The following is a 26,628-nucleotide window of genomic DNA, read 5'->3' on the forward strand; positions in this document are numbered from 1 at the left end:
GAGCTATACATCAATCAGCACAGGCTTGGAGGGCAACCGGCCGGGGACTCAGACTTCCAGAGCGCCCAGGTGAAAGATGCATTAAAAAATCTGCGATGGCAACGAAGAGCAGCCCCCCAAAAGGGAAGGAGGACAGCGCGGAAGGGCTGCGCGCGCAGGTCTATCACAGGCGCGAGAGTCAGCAGCACGGACACAGGGCCCTCCGGGGTCCCCCGCGTGGGAACGAGACCCCCTACCACCAAGACGGAGCGGGAAAGACCGAGAGCAGAACCAACGTCACTCCAGCATCTCCACATCCAAGCAGATGCTGTCAACACACACAGATAAAGCGAAATAAAAACAAAAGGCTAAATCGTGAACCTTAAAACTGGAAAGAAATGCTGGGTTTAAAGCCAAGTAGGTGTGATTCTGACGATCATACATGACATAATCCACAGAAAGAAGGGCCCAGAGAAGGATCTTCGTTCTGCTCAGCTCAGGCTGGATGCTGTCCCAGTGGGAACCGAACGTGTCACACACATCACTCGAGAGTCCCCTTCCGGTTTCAACTGAATTCAAACAATCTTCCTTGGCAACTTTTCCTCCCGTGTCAGACCAGACCAACCTTCTATGTACAAGCCTAGATCCCTCCTCCCCTCCCAACACTAAACATGGGAACATCCGGAACATTCTACAATGCAAAGTGCCTTAAGAAAGAGAAGGATTCTGTAGTGCCAGTGACAGAACTGATCAGAGGAAGCTAGAACTCTGCCGGGGCCGGTCAGGCGATGATGGTTTGTTTCTCTTCGGGAGTTTCCTCCAACAGCTGCATGATCAGTTCATGGAGTGGTTTGCAGATCTTGGCGTAGCCCCCGCCTGTGAGATGCAGGAAATCGAACATGTCGTGGCAGGAGATGGCACCGTCCGAGTGCACGAAGCCCCCGTCGGTATCCAGGAGCTGGACGTTGGCAAGCTTCGGCAGAGAAACCTTGAGGAGCTGGTTCACCCTGGCATTCTTTTGCCTCAAAGGGTTGGGCTTCTCCCCTCGAGGTAGCAAACCCTGGGGTGGAGCAGAGAAGAGGTAAGAAGAGGGACAACAACAACAACAAAACCCACCAAACCACAAAAAAACACCACCTGGTTTTGCAGTGATTTTTTATTTATGATCTCAAGGCGTTTCTGAGACGCTTGCTACATCTTGTGCTTGTCACACCTTTCGAATGTGGAGCCCCACTTAGGGTGGTTTTAGTGACGATTCCCTGAGAATGCCTTCCCAGTATCTCCTTGCTGTCCCTGAACTGCTCGGCTCTGTCTTCCCACTCTCAACTAAGGCTCTGGCATCGTCCCTGATTTGTCTGAACTGTACGCTGAACGCCCAGTAAGAACCAGTTCCGGGGGTCCCCAATGTGTGTTCTTCCCCCAAACTAGGCGCCTTCTGATTGTTCCAACGCTCCAGTCTCTCGTCCCACGTATCATGTCTACCTTTCAATCACTTGGCTTTTGCATCATTAGTACTTTCCCAGATCTTTCTTTTCAATTTTTTGGCTTTTGGGGTGACAATGTTCAGGGGGTACTCCTGGCGGGGCACGGGGGATCCATACAGGATGCTGGGGATCGAACCCGGATCAGCCGCATGCAAGGTAAAGGCCCTCCCTGCTGGACTATCGCTCCGGCCCCTCCCTATCATTCTGCATTGTGAATTCAGACAGTGACACGGTTAGCGAACTTATCACCAGTCAGCTCAATGAATGCAAACTGCAGGACTTCCCACCCCAAGGGCTGCTCTTCCCTTCAAGTCCTCCTCTACGCCAGACACCCATCTACTTTTGAATCTGCACAAGGACAATCTGTTCTGCTATACACACACGAGAGAGTGGGGACAAATGCTGTTTTAATGAACCAGAGCCACATCAAATCTGGTGCAAAACACAGATGGATTCTAATTTTGTTCTTCACTTTCTCCATGTGGTAATTCTCAGAAAAACCAGAGGCCCGGCCCTCTAGTAAACAAAGCCTACTCCATGCCGGCAATCACCTCGCATCATTTCAACCGACCCGACAAATAGTCCCGTAACTGTGACTCGTGATGCCATCCAAGTTAGCTGCACCGGCAAAACCCTTTCAACCCTTTCCCCCATTCTTGCTCGGACAGGGCCTTATTTCCTAGTAAGATTTTCTATGGATATCTGAACAAAAAATTGGGCCAGAGAGATAGGATAGGGGATCGGGCTCTGGCCTCCCACCAGAGAGGTGGACTCTGGTTCGGTCCAGCACTGCAAATGGTACCCTGAGCACAGAGCCGGGAGTGATTCCAGAGCATTTCCTCAGTGTGACCCAAAGTCGGCTCCCCGCAAACACACTGAAAAATGAGGACCTTTTCAGATTTACGTTGAACTTTTCCAGCAATTGGCCTTGGCCAATTTGCTGCGACTGTACAGTTCCAAGAAAGAACCAGAGATCTGTCACACTGTTGGTTGGACCAACTCTAGCTATTCTAGTATGTCAGGTGCGTCCAGCACTTCACAAATGAGCTCAATCTCAAACCCTAGCTCATATGTCTTAAAAAAAAGAAAAAGAAAAAAACAGTATGGGTACAGGGGATGGAGCGACAGTACAGCAGGCAGGGCATCTGCTTTGCACACGGCCGACCCAGCTTCAATCCCCGGCATCCCATATGGTTCCCGAGCACTGCCAGGACTAACCTGGGTTCAATCCCAGGTTTGCATCCCCAAACAGTCCCTCATGTCCTGCCAGTAGTGATTCCTGAGCACAGAACCAGGAATAAGCCCCAAGCACAGTTAGGTGTGGTCCAAAAGTCAAAAGCGTGGAGTTCATGCCTAATTCAATCAGCCTAATTAGTGGCTGAATAAATAGCAGTACTCCTACATAAAAAAAAATGTCAAAAGCAAAAACAGGGTTTAGTTGAAACAAATTGTTTATAAAGAATTTATATAGCAACTTCATGCAATAATCAACTATAAAGTACCAGATACCATAGTTCAAAGGGAGACTATTACCAATAAGGGAGACTATTACCAATACAACCCTTTGTGGAGCTAGGGATTAAGGTCAAGGCCTCACATATGAATTCCAAGTATATTACCACTCAGCCACACTCCTAATGCTTTATAATCCTTTCTGGAGTAAGGCAGGATGCAAAGAAATACATAAATAGGATGTAATTAAAAAGGTTAAGTCTTGGCATCTAAGAATCAAATCCAAACACAAGGTCTGGAGAGTGGGCTACAGGGGCTAAGGCCTTGCTTTATTTTATTTATTTTTTTTTCTTTTTGGGTCACACCCAGCAATGCACAGGGGTTACTCTGGCTCTGCGCTCAGGAATTACCCCTGGCAGTGCTCAGGGAACCATATGGGATGCTGGGAATCGAACCCGGGTTGGCCTCGTGCAAGGAAAACACTCTACCTGCTATGTGATTGCTCCAGTTCACTAAGGCCTTGCTTTATATCCATGGCACTAGCAGTGAGTCCTGAGCACTGTTGGGAGTGGCCCCCAAACACACAAACAAAACCAACACTGACACACACTTGTTCCTTCTGTCTATGCAGGATGTTGACAATGCGTGAACACAGCGACCCTTTACTACTCACTAAATAAATGGTCCTCCTGTGCAAATGCTGGGGTCCCACTGAGAGTCTCACACATGCGAAGCATGAAGCATGCGCTTTACCATTGAGCTACATACTTTACCCCAAAGAACTGAATCCTTATCAGATTTCACAATCTGCAGTTGACAAAAACTATCTACAGGGTCAACTTTTTTTTTTTTTTTTTTTTTTTTGCTTTTTGGGTCACACCCGGCGATGCACAGGGGTCACTCCTGGCTCTGCACTCAGGAATTATCCCTGGCGGTGCTCAGGGGAACCATCGGGGATGCTGGCAGTTGAACCCGGGTTGGCCCGAGTGCAAGGCAAACCAAACGCCCTACCCGCTGTGCTATTGTTCCAGCCCATAGGGTCAACTTTTAAACTCAAATGAAACACTCAGTGACTAGAGATAATGCAGTAAGTACAGTGCTTTGCCTTGCATGCAGCCAGCCTGGGTTCCATCCCGGCAACCCCAGCATGCCTGAGATCCACCAGAAGTGATCCCTGAATACAGAGCCAGAAGTAAGCCTGGATACCACTGAGTGTGACTCCCCTCCCGCCAAGGAACAAACTAACAAAAAACCATCTGAGACCAGAAAGACTTCGTGCTTTTTTTTTTTTTGGCTTTTTGGGTCACACCCAGATATGCACAGGGGTTACTCCTGGCTCATGGACTCAGGCATTACTCCTGGCGGTGCTCGGGGGATCATATGGGATGCTGGGAATCGAACCCGGGTCAGCTGCGTGCAAGGCAAACGCCCTACCCGCTGTGCTATCGCTCCAGCCCCCAAGACTTCATGCTTTTAACTCTATAAAAAGTTACTTTCTTGCTGTAACAAGAGAACAGTGGGTAGGACATTTGCCTTGTGCACGGCAGTGACATGGGTTCAATTTCCAGCATCCTTTATGGTTCCCCGAGAACCGCCAGGAGTAATTCCTGAGTGAAGAGCCAGGAGCAACCCCTGAGCATCTGTACATCGCCAGGTATGACCCAAAATGCCAAAAACAAACAAACAAAAAAAAAAAACCCTTTCTGGGGTTGGAGACATAATACAGTGGGTAAAGCTCCTGCTCTGCATGCGGCCAATCTGGGTTCGATCCCTGGCATCCCATATGCTCCCTGAACACCTTCACGAATGACTCCTGAGTGCAAAGCCAGGAGTAACCTCAAGCATCACCAGATGTGGCCCCAAACCAAAACAAACAAAAAGAGTACTTTCCCTCCAGACTGAGGTTAACAAAGAAAGCAACTCATCTGCTGGTGGAAAGGATATCTGAGGTCTCAGGCAGTCTAAATGGATCACTGTAACATCAGTAACAGCGCAACAGAACAACATATCCAAGCCAGCTCCAAACCCAAGTCTAATAAAACGAGACTCAGGACTAGGATATGGCCTGAGGAAAAGCCTAAAATTAATAGTAGGGCCGGAGAGACAGAGCTGCTGCTAGGGTACTTGCCTTGCATGCAGCTGACCTGGCCCCCCTGTATCCCCTATGGTCCCTCAAGCACTGTCGGGGATAATTCCTGAGTGCAGAGCCAGGATTATGCCCAGAACATCACTGGGTGTGTCCCAACAAACCAAAAGTAAATAAACAGGAATAAGAATAGCAAGGCTACCTAAGTCTAGAAAGAGGACTTCCCCTTCTAAACGTGGATGACCAGATGAAAGAGGACCCCACAGCTAGCGTGGGAAATGCTGAGACCGCTCAGACAACGGGATATGGGATGTATCAGCCAAGAGCTTCCAAGAATCATGTTTCCACCCAAAGGCTGTCTTTCAGTAACTTCGTTTTTGGAGAATCCTCACCTGACCTTCTGACAGGGGGTGTCATGTCCACCCCCTCAAGACTACCTACCAACACGATGATTTTGGCCTGTGGTTGCCTTGTGTTGATGAGCTGCACAATGGCCTCGATCCCACCGGCTACTTCCTCCGCAGTGTTTTCATGGTTGTTTGTGCCTACCCAGACGACAATGACCTACGATCAAGCGGGAAAGAGATGAAGACCCAGCTAATAACAGGGTGTCCAACATTTACATGGAAATCCCACTTTAAAAAAAATCAAGAATAGGGGTTTGAGCTATGACAGTACAGCAGGTAGGGCGTTTGCCTTGCACGCAGCCGACCCGGGTTTGATTCCCAGTAGGCATCCCATATGATCCCCCAAGTACCACGAGTAATTCCTCAGGAGTAATCCCTGTGCATCGCCGGGTGTGATCCCAAAATGCAAAAATAAGTAAATAAAATTTAAAAACGAAAGAAAATGAAAAATCAAGGATGAACACCTCAAACTGCATGACCAAACTTCAACTGGGCAGTTATCTTAAAATCCGGATTTGTGCCTCATACTTATCAGGCCAATTATTATAATAAAGAGATTAACACTTCAGTAGGAAAATTCAACTTGGGAAAACTAAAGAATCCTTTCATTGTGGTGGACCTACAAGCAAATCCCTTGAACACAGAAATTAAACAGAAGTGATAATAAAAGGGCAAGAGACATGGCTTATAGGATGGAGCTTCATATGCAGGAGGGCCACGTTTGATCCCCAGTACTGAATGGCCCCCTGAACACCATCAGGGACAAATCCCAGGCACGAGTCAGAAGAAGTCATGGAGCACTGTCCCAAGAGGCAACTCCCCCACACCTCTAAAAGAAAAAAAAAAGGTAATGAGACAAGCTAGAAAAATACTATATAAAAAAAAAAAACACTACAAAAAAAAAGCCTGGGGGCTAGAGAGACAGCACAGCGGGTAGGGCGTTTGCCTTGCACGCGGCCGGCCCAGGTTCGATTCCCAGCATCCCATATGGTCCCCTGAGCACTGCCAGGAGTAATTTCTGAGCACAGAGCCAGGAGTAACCCCTGTGCATCGCCAGGTGTGACCCAAAAGCAAAAAAAAAACAAAGCCTCAACATGTCAAGAGTTGTCAGAGAGATAATACAGGGTTAAGGTGCTTCCCTTCCCTGTCTCAGTCCTGGGCAGAGTCCTCGGGGTACCAGAGTCCTCAGAGCTCTGGCAGGACAGACTCCTGAGCACGGAGTCAGGAGCAGCCCTTAAGCACTATTAAGGTATGGCTCAAAACCAAACTATTTTTTTCCTTTTTGGGTCACACCCGCGATGCACAGGGGGTTACTCCTGGCTCATGCACTCAGGAGTTACTCCTGGCGGTGCTCAGGTGACCATATGGGATGCTAGGAATCGAACCAGGGTCGGCTGCTTGCAAGGCAAACGCCCTACCCACTGTGCTATCTCTCCAGCCCCTCAAAAACCAAACTTTGTAAGTGAAATCTAAGAGGACCAGGAGAAAATATTTGCTCTATGAATTGGGCTATCTCCCGAGCCCAAATTTTCACTGAGATTAAAAAAAAATTAAAAAACTCAGTGCGACACGGTACTGGGGGCACGTGTGTATGTAGATGCATGTGCCCAGATGCTCCGGATTTCATGCAGACAGACTTGGACGGCTTGACAACTCATTTGCTAAGGGGTTAAACAAACAGAAAAGTCCTTCCTGCGGGGAATGCGGCACCGCTGGGCAGTTTCCTGCCCTCACAGACTCACGGCCACAGTACACTAGACCCCATCAGTGGAATGTTCCCTGCAAAGACGAGTCTCACAGCTGCACTGCCACCCCGACACGCAGCACACTGATGGCTTGATCAAACCTATCTATTTGCAATGTCTGTAAGCAGCAACAGTACTGTTTATTTTCAAAAAGGCAGGAAGCAAAAGAGTGAGAGTGAGAAAGAGCTTTAAAGATGCACTTTTTTTCTTTGATTATAAAAATTTTTTACATTTATTTTTGGCTTTTTGGGTCACACCCGGTGATGCACAGGGGTTATTCCTGGCTCTGCACACAGGAATTACCCCTGGTGGTGCTTGGGGGACCATATGGGATGCTGGGGATAGAACCCGGGTTGGCCGCGTGTGAGACAAATGCCCTCCCCGCTGTGGCTCTACTTTGATTTTAAATTAGAGACAATTTCCCTCTCAAAAAAGTCTCAAGATTAATGATATTCTTTAAGAATTAAGTTCAGGGCCAGAAAACAAAGTTCAGGCCCTGGAATACCAAACAGAGGTTAAGGTGACTTGTGCGTGACCAACCCTGGCTGGATCACTGGCACATATGGTCCTGAGCACCAACAGGCGTGACCTCAGACCACTGAGCACAGAGGGAAAAGTAAGCCCTGAGCACCACCAGATGTGGCCCTAAAACAAAACAAAAAAAAATACAAAATTTAATTCCACCTTCGGTTTAATATTCTCCAGTTCGCCGTTCTTTAGTCTCCATAAAACATGTCTTGTTGTGTCTCCCCCAATTCCAAAATTCAGTGCATGAAGTGGGGAAAACAGCTCCCGCCATATCTAGAAAGAGGAAATTTCATTAAAGCCAAAATTAGTGGGAAATAAAATCCGTCAATTGTAATGGGTTGGTGAGGAACTTGAAATAAACCGTTATCTCCATTCAAACACAACAAAGCAAAGAGTGAGATACTTCCTATCTAAAAGGACATGAAAATGACACTGGTCACCTCTATTTTTTTTTAACTGAATCACTGTGAGATACAGTTACAAAGCTTTCATGATTGAATTTCAGTCACACAATCATCGAACACCCATCCCTCCACCAGTGCACATTTCCCACCACCATAAAGCAGCATCAGATCTCTGCTCAAAAAAAAAACAAGTCAATCAACCTAACGACCTTAACGAAGCATCAACATTTAGAGTGAAGTTGTCAACTCAATAAATTCTCCCTTTATTCAACTATTTAAAAAAATAAAGAGGGGGCCGAAGTGATGATGCAGTGGGTAGGGCGCTTGACTTGCGTGTGGTCAATCCAAGTCCAATCCTCGGCACCCCCAAGCACTGCCAAAAGTGATTCTTGAGCCCACATCCAAAAGAACAAAAGCAACCGGTATTGGTGCGGATGTGGGGAGAAAGGGACCCTCCTTCACTGCTGGTGGGAATGCCGACTGGTTTAGCCCTTTTGGAAAACAGTATGGACTATTCTCAAAAAAATTAGAAATTGAGCTCCCATTTGACCCAGCAATACCACTCCTAGGAATATATCCCAGAGAGGCAAAAAAGTATAGTCGAAGTGACATCTGTACTTGTTTGTTCATTGCAGCACTATTTACAATAGCCACTGTCATCCCATTGTTCATCGATCTACTCGAGCGGACACCAGTAACGTCTCCATTTGTCCCAGTCCCGAGATTTTATCAGCCTCTCCTTAGTCGTCTTTCCCAACGCTGCCGTATTGGAGGCTCTTTCAGGGTGAGGGGAAAGAGACCCATCATTACAAAATTACATGTCAGCAGAGCCTGGCAAGCTACCTGTGGCATACTCGATATGCCAAAAACAGTACAATAGCCAGAATCTGGAAAAAACCTGAGTGCCCGAGAAGAGATGACTGGTTAAAGAAACTTTGGGACATCTACAGAATGGAGTACTATGTAGCTGTTAGAAAAGATGAAATCGTGAAATTTACATACAAGTGGTACTCCATGGAAAGTATCATACTAAGCGAAATGAGTCAGAAAGAGAGGGACAGACACAGAAAGATTGCATTCATCTGGGGAACATAAAGTAACAAAATAGGAGACTAACACCCAAGAATAGCCGAGATTAAGTACCAGGAGGTTCACTCCATGGCTTGGAGGCCAGCCACACATGCTAGGGGAAAAGGCAGCTCAGATAGAGAAGGGAGCACCAAGTAAAGGGTGTTGGGAGGATCCTCCCAGGATGGGAGAAGCAAGCTGAAAGTAGACTATAGACCAAACATGATTGCCACTCAATGCCTCTTTTGTAAACCACAGCACCCAAAAGGAGAGAGAGAACAAAGGGGAATGCCCTGTCACAGAGGCAGGGTGGGATTGGGGGATGGGGGGTGGGAGGGATACTGGGATCAGTGGTGGTGGGAAATGGGCACTGGTGGAGGGATGGGTATTTGATCATTGTATAACTGAAACCCAAGCACAAAAATTTGTAAGTCTACAACTGTACTCCATGGTGTTTCACTAATAAAAATTTTTAAAAAAAAAGTGATTCTTGAGTGCAGAGCTGGGAGTGATCCCAGGGCATTCCTGGGTGCTCCCCTCCCCCAACCCCACAAAAGGAAAAACTGCACCGTGGACCTGCCACAGTTACCTCATACCGCCCCATCAGCTGTACCACAGAGCCCCCCACCTACCTCATACTGCTGCATGAGCTGTACCATGGAGTCCCCCACAAACAAGACGTCAGGCTCTTTGTCTTTACAGTCCAGGACAAATCTGTTGTGCTGATTTGGGGGGAATAAAAAAGAACAATTAAAACTTAACAGTTCTCTCCCTATAAGATTTGTTTGTTTAGGGGCTACATCCGGCAGTTCGCAAGGGAACACGTGAGGTACACGTAGGCCAACACGTAGGTTGGCCAGAGCAAGGCAAGTGCCCTACCCGCTGTGCTCTCTCTGGCCACGCCTGACCCCTGTGAGATCTCTATGGCCTAACCAGTTAAGCAGTGTGTGGTTAAACATTCTACCTGTTCTGGTTCTAAGTTTTGTCCTCTTTTCTGGGGGGGAAGGGGGGCAGGGAGGACATAAGGGGTGTTATAGTGCTTTGAGGCTGCTCCCGGCTCTGTGCTCGTGGGAGCACGGGGTACTGAGATCAAAGCTGCCCCTCACATGCACTCAGCTCCTGGAGCCATCTCTGCGGCCAAGTCCTCACGTCTACAGTCAATCACACCTGCAACCTTGCTAGAACTTTCTTTCCACCCATAACATATTGATTAGTCGGGCATGTTCAAGAAAATTGGGAGTCTACTGAACCAGAACAGAAAAATACACTTCCACGGTTGTTTCGGGGGAGTTTCAGGAGTCATTTGGCTGGGCTGCAGAATCACGGCCAAACTAGAGGCTCTTAGGTGCACAGCTCACATTCCGCCCACCGGGTTATGTCTCTGGTCTTGAAGTTTATCTTTCCCTCTTTCCTGTTTTGGTTTGGAGCCATGCCCGGAGGGACTCAGGGGACCAAGTGTTCCTGGGGATCACACCTGGGCCTCCGCATGTGAAACGCTGCTGATCTAGGCTCTTCCTTTATTTGGGAGGGCCACACCCAGCAGTGCTGAGGGCTTATTACCCTGCTCTGTGGGTAGGTATGTACTGCCAGATTAGAGCCAGAGTCCAACAAGCAAGGCACACACCTTAATCCCTGGACTGTCTGGTTTTTGGTTTTTGTGCCACAGATGGTGGTGCTCAGGGATCACTCCTGGCATGCTCTAAGGACCACATGGGGTGCCGGGGATCAAACCCGGGTTGGTGGTGTGCAACGCAAGCGCCCTGCTCCCAGTACTATCGCTCTGGCACCAGACTCTGAAGAGTTTATCGTTTATTCTTACATACTTATTCTGTGCAAAGAAGATGTTTAAAAAAATTTTCCTTTGGGTCCAGAGTGATAGGACAGTGGGTAGGGCGTTTGCCTTGCACGCGGCTGACCCGGGTTCGATTCCCAGCATCCCATATGGTCCCCTGAGCACTGCCAGGGGTAATTCCTAAATGCAGAGCCAGGAATAACCCCTGTGCATTGCTGGGTGTGACCCTCCCCCCCCCAAAAAATAAAAACTCTTTTGGAGGAGCTGGGATGGAAACTGCATGCACGGTGTGTTGGAGGCACCAACTTTCTGCACTGCAGCTTCCTAAGTAGCACCAGGAGTGACACCCCCACTCCCCCACTCCTACCTCCACGAGCACCAGCCTCAAAGAAGCTCCTGGGCACAGCTGTATGTGATGTGAAACCCACGAAGAGTCACTACTACTGGGGCCGAGGGGGCAGCTCAGCGCCTAAAAAGGGCCTTCCTTGCAAGCATGTGGTCACGAGTTCCATACTCGGTGCCATCCACACACACCAAGGCTGGTCCGGGCAGCTCTGGGGCTGGGACAGTCAGGTATGAAATGTGAGACACTGTCAACTAATGATGTGAAAGGACTGTGCCAGCAAGAAAACGCACAAACACCAGAACCACGTGTGTGAGTACCACATCACAGCATATACGACCTCAGAGCACTGTGCCACGAGCAGCCAGAGCACACAGCTCCACTCCATTTCTATAGAGGGATGGAAACTAGAAGAAATAAAAAGGAGAGAGTGGGGCTGGAGTGATAGCACAGCGGGTAGGGCGTTTGCCTTGCATGCGGCCCAACCCGGGGTTCAATTCCCAGCATCCCATATGGTCCCCTGAGCACCGCCAGGAGTAACTCCTGAGTGCAGAGCCAGGAGTAACCCCTGAGCATCGCTGGGTGTGACCCAAAAAGCAAAATAAATAAATAAAATAAAATAAAAAGGAGAAAGAAAAACTGATTATATGGGGGGGCTGGAGAAGGTGTTTGCCTAGCACATCGTCTACCTGGGTCCAATCCCAGGCACCTCACAGGGACCCCCTGAACCGGCGAGGAGTGATCCCTAGGCAGAGCCATAAAGTGTGTCCCACCCCTACTCCCAGGAGAGTAAAAGATCAGACTCAGGCCAGAGGCTGGAGGCGGCTCTTTCTCGCCTCAATTCAGGACAGGCCACTTCACCCTATGAGCCCTGGGTCCACCAAGCCCACTCTCCGAGGGTGCCTGCTGACCAGCACCACACACGGTCCCATGGGCCAGAAGTGGTCCCTCAGCACACGGGGGGGGGATCCCCCGTTCATGTTAAATAACCACAGAGAACAGTTGGGGGATTGTGAGCGGGTGGGGAGAAGGGGCAGAGTTCAGGGCTTACTCCTGGCTTTGCACTCAGGGACCAAGCCGGGTGGGGTTAGCGACCATATGGGTGCCGGGGATCAAACCTGGGATGGCTGTGTGCCAAGCAAGCGCCTTACCCACTGTGCTCTCTCTCCAGCACTAGAAAATTTCCTTAGAAAGCATGATGGGAGGCCGGAACGATAGTACAGTGGGTAGGGTGTTTGCCTTGCATGCGGCCAACCCAGGTTCAACCCCTGGACCCCATCTGGTCCCCCATGCGCCACCAGGAGTGATTCCTGAGAGCAGAGTCAGGAGTAAACCCTTAGCATTGCTGGGTGTGACCCAAAAGAAAAAAAAAGAAAAAAGAAAGCACGATGGGTGACAAATATGACTGCCAACTACTATTAAATAGAAACAGTGCATATGAAAGGTCCACTGGCATGCGGATAAACAGGCGAGCCGACAGAGTGGGCAGAAGTGACCACTGTTCCTGAAGACAAGGCAAGTAGAAGGGTAGAATTCGCAACACCTTTTTAACATGCAATTTTGAAATTACTTCGAAATTTAGAAAACCTGAAAGAAAAACTGTGGGCTGCCCAGACCATAGATCCAGAACTGTCTGGACTTTGTGGCCGTACCTCCTGAAGCGACAAAAAGCTCAAAAATAAATTCTTAGTCCAGCACTTAGCAACCCTGCGACCAGGTACAACAATGTTGACATAATTTTTTAGCTCTAACCCGCAAAAAAAAAAAAGTTTTAGATCTATTGATCTTAATGTTGCACCTTGTTACCTAATTAATCTGAATCCTCAATAAAAAGCTAATTGGTGGGGCTGGAGCGATAGCGCAGTGGGTAGGGCGTTTGCCTTGCACACGGCTGACCCGGATTCAATTCCCAGCATCCCACATGGTCCCCTGAGCACCACCAGGGGTAATTCCTGAGCACAGAGCCAGGAGTGACCCCCCTCCCCACAAAAAAAGCGCTAATTGGTAATGAGGAAAAAAAAAAAAGGGAAGAAACACCGTGGGCCCAGGCTCAGAGGTAAAGCACTGTCTTGGTTGGGTGAAGCTGCAGATTTGATCACACACCACGCTAAAAACAACACAAAGACCTGTAGGGCCTTATGATCTAAGAATGATAAAGGCAACATCCAGGCTTTCTAGGCATTCCTTAGTTCCAACACTGGACTGGTTAGAGTGTGACTTTTTTTTTTCTTTTTGGGTCACACCCAGAGATGTTCAGGGGTTATTCCTGGCTCTGCACTCAGGAATCACTCCTGGCGGTGCTTGGGTGACTATAGAGGATGCCAGGGATTGAACCCTGGTCGGCCGCACGCAAGGCAAATGCCCTACCTGCTGTGTTATTGCTCTGGCCCTGGTTGTAACATTTTTAAGTTTGATTTTTATTTGTTGTAACAAATTCCAGCTGACCATTAACATCCTTCCCCTGCCTCTTCAGGCAAACCCTGAAGTGACTCCTCTTAGTGAATAAACACGTGTACTTCCTACCTGAGACATCCACCTGTCATCTCCTTGAATATCTTCGGCCGCATGTGGAATAGCTGCTGGGTTGGAGTCTCCTTGGCTCATTCTACACCTGAGGGGGGAAATGTATGTTCTGGTTCATTCATTATTCATCACCATTTACTTAAGTATTATAGCAGGTCAGGTTTTAAATAACAATTTTTTTTTTTTTTTGCTTTTTGGGTGACACCCAGCGATGCTCTGGGGTTATTCCTGGTTCTACACTCAGGAATTACTCCTGGAGGTGCTCGCGGGACCATATGGGATGCCGGGGACTGAACCCAGGTCAGCTGTGTGCAAGGCAAACATCCTACCCACTGTACTATTGCTCTGGCCCCACAATTTTTTTCCTTTTTTTTTTTTTTGTCACACCCAGCAATGCTCAGGGGTTACTCCTGGCTCTGCACTCAGGAATCACTCCTGGCGGTGCTCAGGGAACCATTGGGATGCTGGGAATAGAACCCAGGTCGGCCACGTGCAAGGCAAACGCCCAATCCGCTGTACTATCGCTCCAGCCCCACTAAATAACAATTTAAATAACAAGAGTCCTTCTGTCTATAAACTAAACAACTGGCTGTATTTTCAGCAGAACACCGTTCCAGGACCTGATTACTATATTCAGCTGCACTGAACTTCCGGATGCATCTGAATACTCATCTAGGAAGAGTGCACGGCATTCCCTAGGCCTGCTCCAAGGACACACTCTGCATTGATATTAATAGCACAAAGTTACATGCCATTGTCAGTACTAAATGGCACTAGGAATTAAGACACTCAGTCCAATGGCATCAACTTTAAGGCCTTTTGGTCTATTTAGAGTTACAGACTGGAGAACCGCCACAGCGGTGATTAGAATCCACCAGTTACAAAATACCAGGACAAAGGTACTATGGAATGCGGCAAAAGGAAAGAAAAAACAAAAAGGTGAGCCTGATTGGGAGCCACACCCAGAAGTGCTCAGCGATCACTCCTGGCGGCTCTGGGGACCACACGTGGTGCCAGGGATGGAATCTGGGTAGGCCATGTGCAAAGCAAATGCCCAACCTCACTGCACACTATCACTCCCGTCCCACTAAGCCCGTTTTTCCGACTGAAAAATAGGATCCACAGCCCAGGTCCATATTTTTTTGTTTTCAGGGCCACACTTGTGGCTCAGGGGTCTCTCCTGGTGATGCATTCATGTGGCTCGCCCATATTCGATCCCTGGCACTGCATATGGTTCGCAGAGCCTGCCAGGGGTGATCCCTGAGAGCAGCCAGGTATGGCCCCTCCCCATTTTTCTAAAGAAAAAATAGGGTAGGTTTTCCCCTCTTGTTTGGGGGATGAAACTCAGGCTTCCTGGATGCAAAGCATGCATTAACCACTAGGTATCTTCCTGGTCCCCTTCAGCAGGGAATATATCAGTGTTTCCCAAAGTAGGGATATCAGAACAAGGGCGGGGCAGGGCGGTGAACAGCCTGAAGTACAACTGTGAAACATTGCTTCTTTTCCTAAAAAGGTACATTTGGGGCTGGAGAGTGGCAGTAAGGTGCTTGCCTTGCACATGGTCAAGCCGGGTTCCATCCCCGGCATCCCATATTGCCCCCCAAGCTCCTCCAAGGAGTGATCCCTGAGGGCAGAGCCAGGAATAAGCTGAGTACTGCAGGGTGGGACCCAAAAAAATTAACAGGTACATTTGGTGGAATGGAAAGATGACAGCCTATTATGTCTTGTGTCTGTGTATGTTAGTGTGTAGGGGGCTCACCTTGCAGGGGGCTGACCCTGGTCCCACCCACCAGAAGTGATCCCTGAGAATAGACAGGAGTAAGCCCTGAGTGAGTGTGACCCAAAACAGTAACCAAAAAAAGGTAAGATTGGGAGTAGGGCACAGAGTGGTTTTTGGGGGTGGTGGGGTGTGGAAGGGGCAGGGAGGCCAAATCAGCCAGGGACCTCTGACCGCTACATAAACTAGACAATCTCTTTAGACCAGGGCTGCTTAAACTCCCACTCACCATCTCTTTTGGCCTGAGATACCAGAAATACCTCGGGTTCATTATGCAGCTGATTTTGAATAATTTTGGCAGTTGTGCCTTCAGAAACCTTGTTCTGTCGCCAAAATTTTTTTTTCATGACTCCCACATTCAGATACCATCTGGGGTTGTGACCTGATTTAAGAAGCTAGGCATGGGGGTTAGAGCGATAGTACAGTGGGTAGGGCATTTGCCTTGCATGCTGCCAACCGGATTCAATCCCTGGCATCCCATATGGTCCCCACCGTCAGGAATAATTCTTAAGTGCAGAGCCAGGAGTACCCTCTGAGTATTGCCACTGTGGCCCAAAAAGGCCCCCCAGCCTCCCGCAAAGCGTTAGATCTATGATTCAGTTTGGAGATGTGGATTTTCAGAGAGATTTCAACAGATGAACTACTGAAATAATCACTGCAACTGGGAATTTAAAAATCAACCAAAGAGTAACATTACTTGCCCATTAAGTATGAAGGCCCAAGCACAATCTCTGGTACTACAAAAATAAATAATTTGCCAGACAGTGTTAAGTGCTCTGCTAATCATTTAGTTTTGGTTTTAGGGCCACACCCAACATTGCTGAGGGATTACACTTGAACAAGAGTGCTCAGGTTCTACATAGAAGATAACAATATGAAACAGGACAGATTCTCATGAATTCCATTGATTTAGAAGTTCCATTAGTGCTACCCAAATTTCCTTTTTTACCCAGCAGTGATGGGGATCAAAGCCAGGTCCTTCACTGGCTTAAAGCATTCACGCCTGTCGGAGCTCTCACCCTGGACTTAACAGCGTCTGATACACTTTCATCTGCTCTTAAATTTCTTCACAAGGGGCTGGAGCCATAGCACAGCAGGTAGGGCGTTTGCCTTGCACATGGCCAACCTGGGTTCGATTCCCGCATCCCATATGGTCCCCCAAGCACCGCCAGGAGAAATTCCTTGGTGTAGAGCCAGGAGCAACCCCTGAACATCGCTGGGTGTGACCCAAAAAAGCAAAGACAAAAACATCAAGTTCTCCACGGGCAAAAGGAAAAAGTTATACAGATAAGCTTGAGAAACAGAATTTGTCCCTTTCCTGGAGACTACCAGGCAGGTAGGACTCGGAGAACTGCGGATCCCAGCTGGCTTTTTTTCCTCTAATGTGAATACAAGGTCACCCTTCACGCTCTACAAGGGCAGAGCCTCTGAACACAAAATTTGTTTCTTTGTGCACTCAAAACACTTGGATTTTTTATTAGTTGGCCAAATCAAAACCTGACAATACAAAGTAGCTTTCACAGTCAGTCTCACTGATGCCTGAGACTCGCAACACTTTTGAACAGTAAAGCAAACTGAGCCTAGAGACAAGGCGGCCATGGTGGCCTGTTCATCCTACAAAGGATGAGGGGAGGGAGGAAGGGCAGGGGAGAGTGTCATGGGCTGGAGGAGAGAGGGGAAGAGGGGGGAGGACCTCTGGGTAGAGAGAGCTGGTGGGGAGAGATAAACCCTTTCAATCTCCTCTTCCACAACCAGGCTAGGAATGTACAACCTCAGGAACTGTGCCTTTAGCGGGGTCAAATCATCTCAGAGTTAGGGAAACTATTTTTTTATTGCGGGGGCCGTGCCATGCCCCAGCATGTTCAGGGCTTGAAACTATGATATTGACAATAAAAATGGATACAGCAAATATTTTTTTTAAAATCAATAAATCAGGAGTCATCCAGGGAGCTACCCGTTGGTCAGCAATACACACTCTGGGTTTCCTTCTTTAGACAGTAATACTGGAACAGCAGTAACTGGAGTGGGAAGGGCTGGCGCTGCTCACCCATCACCAGGCTGAGGCACTGAGCACCTGCGGGCACTTGGGGCCTTGCAAGTACCACCTGGGGCGGTCCCAGGGCGCCTGGGCATTGCCTGGGCACTCCCCCACCAAGACCACCAGTAATTATGTATCAGTAACAAAAAAACTAAAAGGAAAACAAAACAAGGAGGGGGCATACTCCCATCGCCCCATTAATCACTCATTTCTCCTCACTGGGCGACTGATTTCTAACTGCAAAAAAAAAAAAAAAAACCCAAAAACCTGGATGGGAGTGATAGCACAGAGAGAAGGGGTTTGTCTTGCAGGCGCTGACCTCAGTCGGATCTCCGGCATCCCATAGGGTCGCCCCACAAGCTAGGCCAGGAGAGATTCCTGAGTGCAGAGCCAGGAGTGTAAACCCCCACCATGAGCATTGCAACAGAAAAAAAAAATGATAAAAAGACCCGCACCCTGAGCATCGCCGGGTGTGGACCCCTCCAAATAGAAAAGTAAAAAAATACCCCCCCCACAAGAATACCCTGCAGCTAGAGAAAGGAGATCAGGGCTGAGCATGTGCTTTTGCATGTGGCAGGCCCGGTTCCATCCCAAGGACCACTGGGACTGACTCCCAAGCACCCAGCTGGCTGTGCCCCCCCACTCCGGCGGACCCCCTCCCCCAACCCAAACAACAGGCTCCGGTGGAAAAACCCAACAGCTAAATAAATGACTCTGCTCCGGGGGCAGCTGTGCGGGGCGGGTGCTCGGGAAAGCCGGGGCGCGCGCCCGGGGCTGAGCATCTCCGGGTTTCCCACCCGCCTCTCCCTCCCGGGCCAGCACCAGAACCTCCAGATGCTTCGGCGAGCGAGCGGGGCGGGACCACTAAATATAAATTTATCCTCCCTCACCCTGCGCCGGCGGCCGCTTTACTCTCACCAGGAAAGAGAGGGAGGGGGAGAGCGGCAGCAGGTCGGGGAGGATCTGGAATGTTCCCAGCGGCCCTAAATAATGAAAAAAAAACAAAAAACAAAAACCACCTTTTCTCCTTTTTTTTTTTTTGCTTTTTATTTTGGGGGGGGGAGCTCTAGGCCGGCGCTGGCCTCGGCGGTGCTGCGATCCCGCTGCTCGGCGCATCCATAATTTATTATCCCAGGCCCACGCCAAGAAGAAATTAAAGCGGCGCGAGGGCTGGCTCCTCCCCTGCTCCCCCCCACCCCAAGGAGCAACCTTTATGTCAGCACAATGCACCCGGAGGAGGCTCCAGCGGCACCCGGGCATCTCCCCGGGGCGCTCGCGGCAACCCCCCGGACCCCCCAGCCGGGCCCTGCACCTGGCGCGGCTGCAGGCGGGGGCCCCCCTTTCCGCACGGGCCCGCGGCGCAGGGATGTCCCGGCCGCGCCCCGAGGCCACGAGGCCCGTGCCCGCGCGGGCTGGCCTCGACCCCCGGCGTCCGGGGGCGTCCGGGGGTGCGGGTCCCCGCCGCGCCCCCGGGGGGCAGCCGCGGGGGGCCGCGCGGGTGGGGGAGGGGAGGCGGCGGCCGCTCCCACCCGGCCCCGCCCGCGCGGCTCCCCGCCGGCCGCGACGCACTCACTCGGGCGTTGGGTCCGTTGCGGGCCCCGGGCGGCTGCGGCGTCGGCGAGAGGCGCGTGTATCGCTCGCTCCGTCCCTGCGGCCCCGCTCCGGCGCGTCCCTCCCGGGCCCGGCGGCGGCGGCGGCGGCGGCAGCAACGGCAGCAGCAGCAGTAGCGGCGGCGGCAGCGGCGGCGGCGGCGGCGGCGGCAGCAGCGCCCCCACTTCCGGTGCCCAGCCACTCAGGCGCAGCCTCCCCCGGAAGTCCCGCCCCCGCCCGGCTCCCGGCGCGGCGCGCGACTCCCCTCGGCCCGGCTCCCCGCGGCCGCCTGCAGGTGGCGCCCGCGCGGGTCGCCCGCTTTGTTCTCCGGCCCGGCCGCCTGGCCCCGGAGCCTCAGCGCAGCGCGGAGGGCGCCCGTCTGGCATGAGGCTGACCCGGGTTCGATTCCCCGGCCCCGCCCGGAGTGCAGAGCCGGGAGTGTCACCTCCCGTGAGCATCGCCGGGTGTGACCCAAAACAGAAAAAAAAAATAATACAAAGACCCGCACACGGAGCGGCTCTTGGGAAGACGGGGCTGGGAGCGCGGGGACCCGCGAGCCTTGCACGCCGCTGACTTGAGTTCAATTCCCCAAGACCCCATAAGGACCCCAGAACCCCTCTAGGAGTGACCCTGAGCACAAAGCCAGGAATAAGCCCTGGGCACCACGGGGTTATGGCCCCCAAAACAAAAAATGTGTGCTCTACCACTAAGCAGTATTCTCAGCCTCCCATTCATCTTTTTTTTAAGACTTAAAAAAAATTTTTTTTTTTCCTTTTTTGGGTCACATCTGGCGATGCTCAGAGGTTACTCCTGGCTCATGCACTCAGGAATCACCCCTGGCGGTGCTCAGGGGACCATATGGCATGCTGGGAATCGGACCTGGGTCAGTCGAGTGCAAGTCAAACGCCCTACCCGCCTGTGCTATTGCTCCAACCCCAAGAATTTTTTTTTTGAAGGTCTACACCTAGCAGAACTCAAACCACTCCTGGCACAGTGTTTGGAGGCCACTCATGGCAGGCTTCAGGGGCCATACGGTGCCAGGAGCAAGCCTGGGGTTCCTGTACACAAAGCAAGCACTCCAACTCTTTGATCCATCTCTCTGGCCCCTAAAAGAGGTTTTTTTTTTTTTTTGGTTAGGTTTACAGCAAAATGAGAAAAGCAGAGACAGGCCCACACATCTCCCTCTCCCACTAGTGCATAGTTCCCCCATTGCCAACAGTCCTCCTAGAAAGTTACTTGTCGGGACTGGAGAGATAGCACAGCGGGTAGGGCGTTTGCCTTGCACGCGGCCAACCCAGGTTCGATTCCCAGCATCCCATATGGTCCCCTGAGCACCGCCAGGAGTAACTCCTGAGTGCAGAGCCAGGAGTAACCCCTGTGCATTGCCGGATGTGACCCAAAAAGCAAAAAGAAAAAAAAAAGAAAGTTACTTGTCACCACCTATAAACTTATGAAGACACATCATAACTGCTTCTAACTTCAGATAGGGTTCACTTTGGTTATTGTACACCCCACGGGTCTGCACAAATGTACAAATATACTTATCCCTTTACCTCAAACTCTTGTAATCACCAATTTTTTTTCATGCCAGGGGTAAAACCTTCACAGGCAAGGCAAGCATTTTGCCACTGAGCTGCTTCCACTGCCTAATTACTGATTCATTGATTTAAGTTTTGGGGGCACACTCGGCAGTGCTCATGGCTCAGTCCTGACTCGGAGCTCAGGAATCAGTCCTAGTGGGTTCGGGGGACCCTAAGGGATACCAGGGATGGAACCGAGGTTGGCTGTCTGCAAGGCAAGCCCCTTACTCACTGTACTATCTCTCTGGCTCATCGTTTGGATAAATCTAAGAAGCAACATTGCTGGATCATGTGATAAGAGCATATTTGGTTTTGTAAAAAACAGGTTTTTTTTTTTTCTTTTTGTTTTTGGGCCACACCCAGCCATGCTCAGAGATTACTTCTGGCTCTATGCTCAGCAAATACTCCTGGCAGTGTTCAAGGAACCATAGAGGTTGCTGGGGACCAAACCTGAGTTGTCGAGGTGCAAGGCTGACACCCTACCCACTGTGCTACCTCTCTGGCCCCTGCTTCCTGTTTGCTGAAGAGGCTGCACTATCTGGCACCCCTCCAGACAGAGTCCCTCTTGCTCCACGTGCTAGCTAGCACTGGCAGTATCAGGTTTTTCTTTTTTGGGGGGCAGTTCTGGGGCTGTAGCTTGCAGTGCTCAGGGGCTACTCCTGGCTCTGTGCTCCGGGACAATTTCTGCCAGTGTTCCAGGGGTCCTGTGTGTGCTGGGGATTCAGCCTGGCCCTCCCAAGGCCGAGAGCCTGCTCTCAGTCCTTTGAGACCCTCATAGTTATCATTTGCATTTCTCTGTGGACAAAAGTTGTAGGAGCTTCTTTTCATATGCGTATTTGCCATCTGTCTATATTCTTTGATGAGAAGTCTGGTGAGGTCTTGGTCCCTTTTTATTGTGAATTTTGAGAGTTCTTTGTATATTTTGAATAAATAGCCTTGTGCCTTCTGAAAATATTTTCTCCCATTCTGTGGCTGGACTGCTCATACTCTTGATGTTGTTGCTGGCAGAGCAGATGTTTTGGGTTTCGTTTCTGTTTTGTGTTTTAGGGCCTCTCAGCAGCGCCTGGCAGGGTGGAGTTAGGGTACTACTCTTGACTCTATGTTCGGGGATCAATTCTGGCGGCTGAGCAGATGTTTTTAATGTCAGTGAAGTATAGCTTACTACCAATTTTTTAAAATTTGGTTTTTGTTTTGAAGCCACACTTGGTGGTGCTCAGGCTTACTCCTGGCTCTGGACTTAAGAATTGCTCCTATGGGGGAGATTGTCTGCCATAGAGGCAAGGGGAGGGGTGGGATTGGGGGGATACTGGAACCTTGGTGGTGGAAGATGTGTACTGGTGGAGGTGATTGATCACTGTATGACTGAAACTCAAACAGGAAAGCTTTGTAACTGCATCTCACGAAGATTAAAAGTAATAATAATAAAATAAAATTAACATCCTGAATTAAAAAAAGTAATGCCCAATTCAATCAGCTTAATCAATGACTGAATAAATAGCAGTACTCCTACATTGAAAAAAGAAAAATTACTCCTGGCGGTGCTCAAGGGGAAATGAAGGCAAGCCCTATCCCTGCTGTATTATCTCTCAGGCCCCACCACCATTTTTTTTTGTTTATTTTATAGTCTGTGATTTTAGGGTTATATATCTAAAAACTTTCTGACACACCCTAGGCAATCTAGGTTTTCTTCTGATATATCTTTTAGCAGGGTTATAGTTCTGCATTTTTTTTTATCTTGGACTTTCTTGAAAGAACATGTCTTGAAAGGATGTCCCCAGATATATAATTTTATTTTTATTTTCATTTTATTTTTTTAAATAAATCACCGTGAGAAACAGTTCCAGACTTACAAACTTCCGTGTTTGCGTTTCAGTCATACAATGATCGAGTACCCATCCCTCCACCAGTGCCCATTCTCCATCACCAATGTTCCCAGTATCCCTCCTGCCACCCCCACCCCATCCCCACCCCTGGCAGATATACAATGTTTTGTGGTTTTCTCTAGAATTTATTCTGGTTGCTGTTCCCTGTGCTTTCTGCATCTGTGAAGTGATATCTGATAGTCATTTGGAGAACAACTAATTATTTTTTTTCTTTCTTTCTTTTATTGCTCAAAATTTCTCAGTTTTGGTCACTGGAAGAACATCATTGTTGCCTCCTGTAAACTTGAAATGAGCCCCATCATCTTTTTTCGCAGTTACTTATTTTTTCAGAATCATCAGAAGTTTCAGCTTTTGATAGCACAGCGGGTAGGGCGTCTGCCTTGCACGCAGCCAACATGACCGACCCGAGTTCGATTCCTCCGCCCCTCTCGGAGAGCCCGGCAAGCTACCGAGAGTATTCGATATGCCAGACACAGTAACAACAAAGTCTCCAATGGAGACGTTATTGGGCCCGCTCGAGCAAATCGATGATCAACGGGAGGGCCTTTACTTTTACTACTACTTTACTGTGAAACACCATGACTTACAGTTGTAGACTTACAAATTTTTGTGCTTGGGTTTCGATTATACAATGATCAAATACCCATCCCTCCACCAGTGCCCATTTCCCACCACCATGGATCCCAGTATCCCTCCCACCCCCCATCCCCCCACCATCCCACCCTGCCTCTGTGGCAGGGCATTCCCTTTTGTTTTCTCTCTCCTTTTAGGTGTTGAGAACAACTAATTATTGTTTCAAATCTTTCTTTTTTTTTTTTTTTTGATTTTTGAGTCTCACCTGGCGATGCACAGGGGTTACTTCTGTCTTTGCACTCAGGAGTTACTCGTGGCGGTGCTCAGGGGACCATATGGGATGCTGGGAATCGAACTCAGGTGCTCTCTCCAGCCCCGCGTTTCAAATCTTTCTTCTGTTTCTTCTTAGGCTTCCTTTATGGCTGCACTGTACCTTTCGTAAGTGTCCCACACAGAACATAAGTGGGCCAAACAGAAATGTCTGCAAAGCTGCCAAATAACAATTGCATGGGCCAGAGAGAAGGGTCTTTAGATAGGAGCATATATGGTACATTTATGTGACCTGGACTGGAGCGATAGTACAGCGGGTAGGACATTTGCCTTGCACACAGCCGACCAGGGTTCAATTCCTCAGCCCCTCTCGGAGAGCCCAGCAAGATGCCAAGAGCATCCCGCCCACACCGTAAAGCCTGGCAAGCTCCCCATGACGTATTCAATATGCCAAAAACAGTAACAAGTCGCACAATGGAGACATTACTGGTGCCCGCTCGAGCAAATCGATGAACAACGGAAGGACAGTGCTACAGTGCCTTACTAGGAGACCCAGGATCCATCCCTAGAACCACATGATTCCTTGAGCACTGGCCCGAGGGAGTGAGGGAGTAGGTATGTGCCGGTGGCCTGCATGCGGCTGACCCGGTTCAATCCCTGGCACCCCAGATGGTGCCCCAAGCCTAGCAGGAGTGAGCCCTGAGCACAAACAAGTGTGCCCCCCACTAAAAAAAAAAAAAAAAAAACCAAGATGATAATTTTCTAATGACAGGGTATCACTTTTTTTTTTTTTTTTTTTTTTTTGCTTTTTGGGTCACACCCGGCGATGCTCAGGGGTTGCTCCTGGCTCTGCACTCAGGACTTACTCCTGGCGGTGCTCAGGGGACCATATGGGATGCTGGGAATTGAACCCGGGTTGGCCGCGTGCAAGGCAAACGCCCTACCCGCTGTGCTATCTCTCCAGCCCCGGTATCACTCTTTTATCAGAGAATCACTACACAAACATAGCTGAGCTGGGCTCACCCTTACCCTGTGAAAAAATTAAAATTGCCACAAATCATGGTTAGATCTGTTGCCACAAACTTTACCACCACTAGTACTATTACGAAATAGACCACCAGAACAATCTGTTATTGTGTAAATAAATATAAAATAATTGTAGTGTGTATACATGTGTGTGTATAAACAGGTATGATTAAAAATTTTAAAAAATTTAAAATTTAGGGGGCTGGAGCAATAGCACAGCAGGTAGGGCATTTGCCTTGCATGCGGCCAACCTGGGTTCGATTCCCAGCATCCCATATGGTCCCCTGAGCACCGCCAGGGGTAATTCCTGAGTGCAGAGCCAGGAATAACCCCTGTACATCACTGGGCATGATCCAAAAAGAAAAAAAAAATTTAAACTTAAAATTTTTGCAAATTTTTTTTTCCTTTGGTTTTTGGACCCCACCCAGAGTGCTCAGGGCTCACTCCTGGAGGGTTTGGTGCACGATATGGGGTGTTAGGATTGAACTCGGGTCAGCCATATGCAAGGCAACTGCCTTACCTGCTGTACTATCTTTCCAGCCACCCCCCCAATTTTATAAGTTTGTTTTGGGGCCACACCTGGCTGGGACTTAGTCCTAGCTTTGTGTTTAGGGATCATTCCTGGCAGGGTTTGAGAGGCATGTTTGGTGCCGAGGGTCAAACCCATGTCTGCTTTGGGCAAAGGTGTGCTCTACCCACTGACTCTCTGCCCCAAAACTTCACAAATTAAAAGCACTGCACACTGTCCTTCTGTTGTTCATCGATTTGCTCGAGCGGGCCCAGTAACGTCTCCACTGTGAGACTTGTTGTTACTGTGTTTGGCATATCGAATACATCAAGGGTAGCTTGCCAGGCTTTGCCGTGTGGGCGAGATACCCTCGGGCTCTCCAAGAGGGGCGGAGGACTCAAACTCGGGTTGGCCGGGTTAGCCGTGTGCAAGGCAAACACTCCAGCTATCGCTCCAGCCCCACAAATTAAAAATCATATTTTTCTACTTGGTTCTCCCAAAGTACTGTTATTATTTATACTATTGTAAGTGAACAAATAGCTATGAAGAGATTTCTGCTATTCATGTAACAGTTATTAAGCACAAAATATGCTGACCACTTCAGAGCTATAAAATAATAAAATTTGGAGCTAGAAGCATCTTTTTGTTCTGTTCTCTCATTTTACAAGCATACATTAGCAAAGTCATACTTTTTGGCCCTGCCTGCTGATTCCATGACTCTCGAAGAGTCTAGAGTAGAGGACCAATATTATTTAACCCCTTTTCAGAAAACAAAACAAAACAATTATCATTCCTAGCAAATCTATCTTCTTCCTTTTTTTTTCTTTTTGGATCACACCCGGGGATGCACAGAGGTTACTCCTGGCTCTGCACTCAAGAATTACTCCTGGCGGTGCTTGGGGGACTATATGGGATGCTGGGAATCGAACCCAGGTCATCTGCGTGCAAGGCAAATGCCCAACCTGCTGTGCTATTGCTCCAGCCCCAAATCTATTTTCTTTAAGCAAAAGCATCCCCCAAGCTACCACCTCCCTGGATGGATTTAGTGCCCCAGGACTGTTGATGCTTATTTTGGGAAACAGTGAAGACAAAATAAAAACGTGGAACTATTCAAAAGAATCAGAGGTCTAAGTCATAGTACAGAAGCTAAGGTGCTTGCCTTGTACATAGGCTGATCCTTGTTCAATCCCTGGCACCACATGGTTCCCTGAGTATCTTAGAAGCAAACCCTGAGCATGGAGCTGGGAGTAGTCCTGAATGTTGCACAAAAATCCAAAACCAGGGACCAGAGCGATAGTACAGCAGGTACACACTTGCATTGCACATGGATGACCTGGGTTTGATCCCCGGCACCACATATGGGCTCCCAAGTCACCCAGGGGTGATCCTTGAGTGCAGAGCCGGAAGTAACCCCTGAGCATCACTGGCTGTGTCCCCCTGCCCCCCCCCAAAAAAATCCAAAACCAAAAATATGCTCTCAGGGTACTAAAACCTCTGAGCTCTGCTTGGGAGGGTCACAAAGCAAAGGAAGACAAAAAAAGGAAAACCCCAGAAATTTGTAAACTAAAAAGG

At 49.2% G+C, this 26,628-nt stretch overlaps 1 protein-coding gene across 1 annotated transcript; it reads right to left on the minus strand.

Moving 5' to 3' along the window:
• Nucleotides 1-292: 292 nt before the first annotated feature.
• Nucleotides 293-13,899, minus strand: PAFAH1B2 (platelet activating factor acetylhydrolase 1b catalytic subunit 2). The gene is made up of 5 exons (XM_056107698.1): nucleotides 13,812-13,899; nucleotides 9,786-9,875; nucleotides 7,838-7,954; nucleotides 5,443-5,565; nucleotides 293-1,039 (listed from the first exon to the last, which is right to left on the minus strand). The coding sequence occupies exons 1-5, from the start codon at nucleotides 13,890-13,892 to the stop codon at nucleotides 761-763; spliced, it is 690 nt and encodes a 229-aa protein (XP_055963673.1). The 5' UTR covers nucleotides 13,893-13,899; the 3' UTR covers nucleotides 293-760.
• Nucleotides 13,900-26,628: the final 12,729 nt, after the last annotated feature.

Source organism: Sorex fumeus, unplaced genomic scaffold, assembly GCF_029834395.1.
Source record: "Sorex fumeus unplaced genomic scaffold, SorFum_2.1 ptg000169l, whole genome shotgun sequence".
In the NCBI taxonomy this organism is placed as follows: Eukaryota; Metazoa; Chordata; class Mammalia; order Eulipotyphla; family Soricidae; genus Sorex; species Sorex fumeus.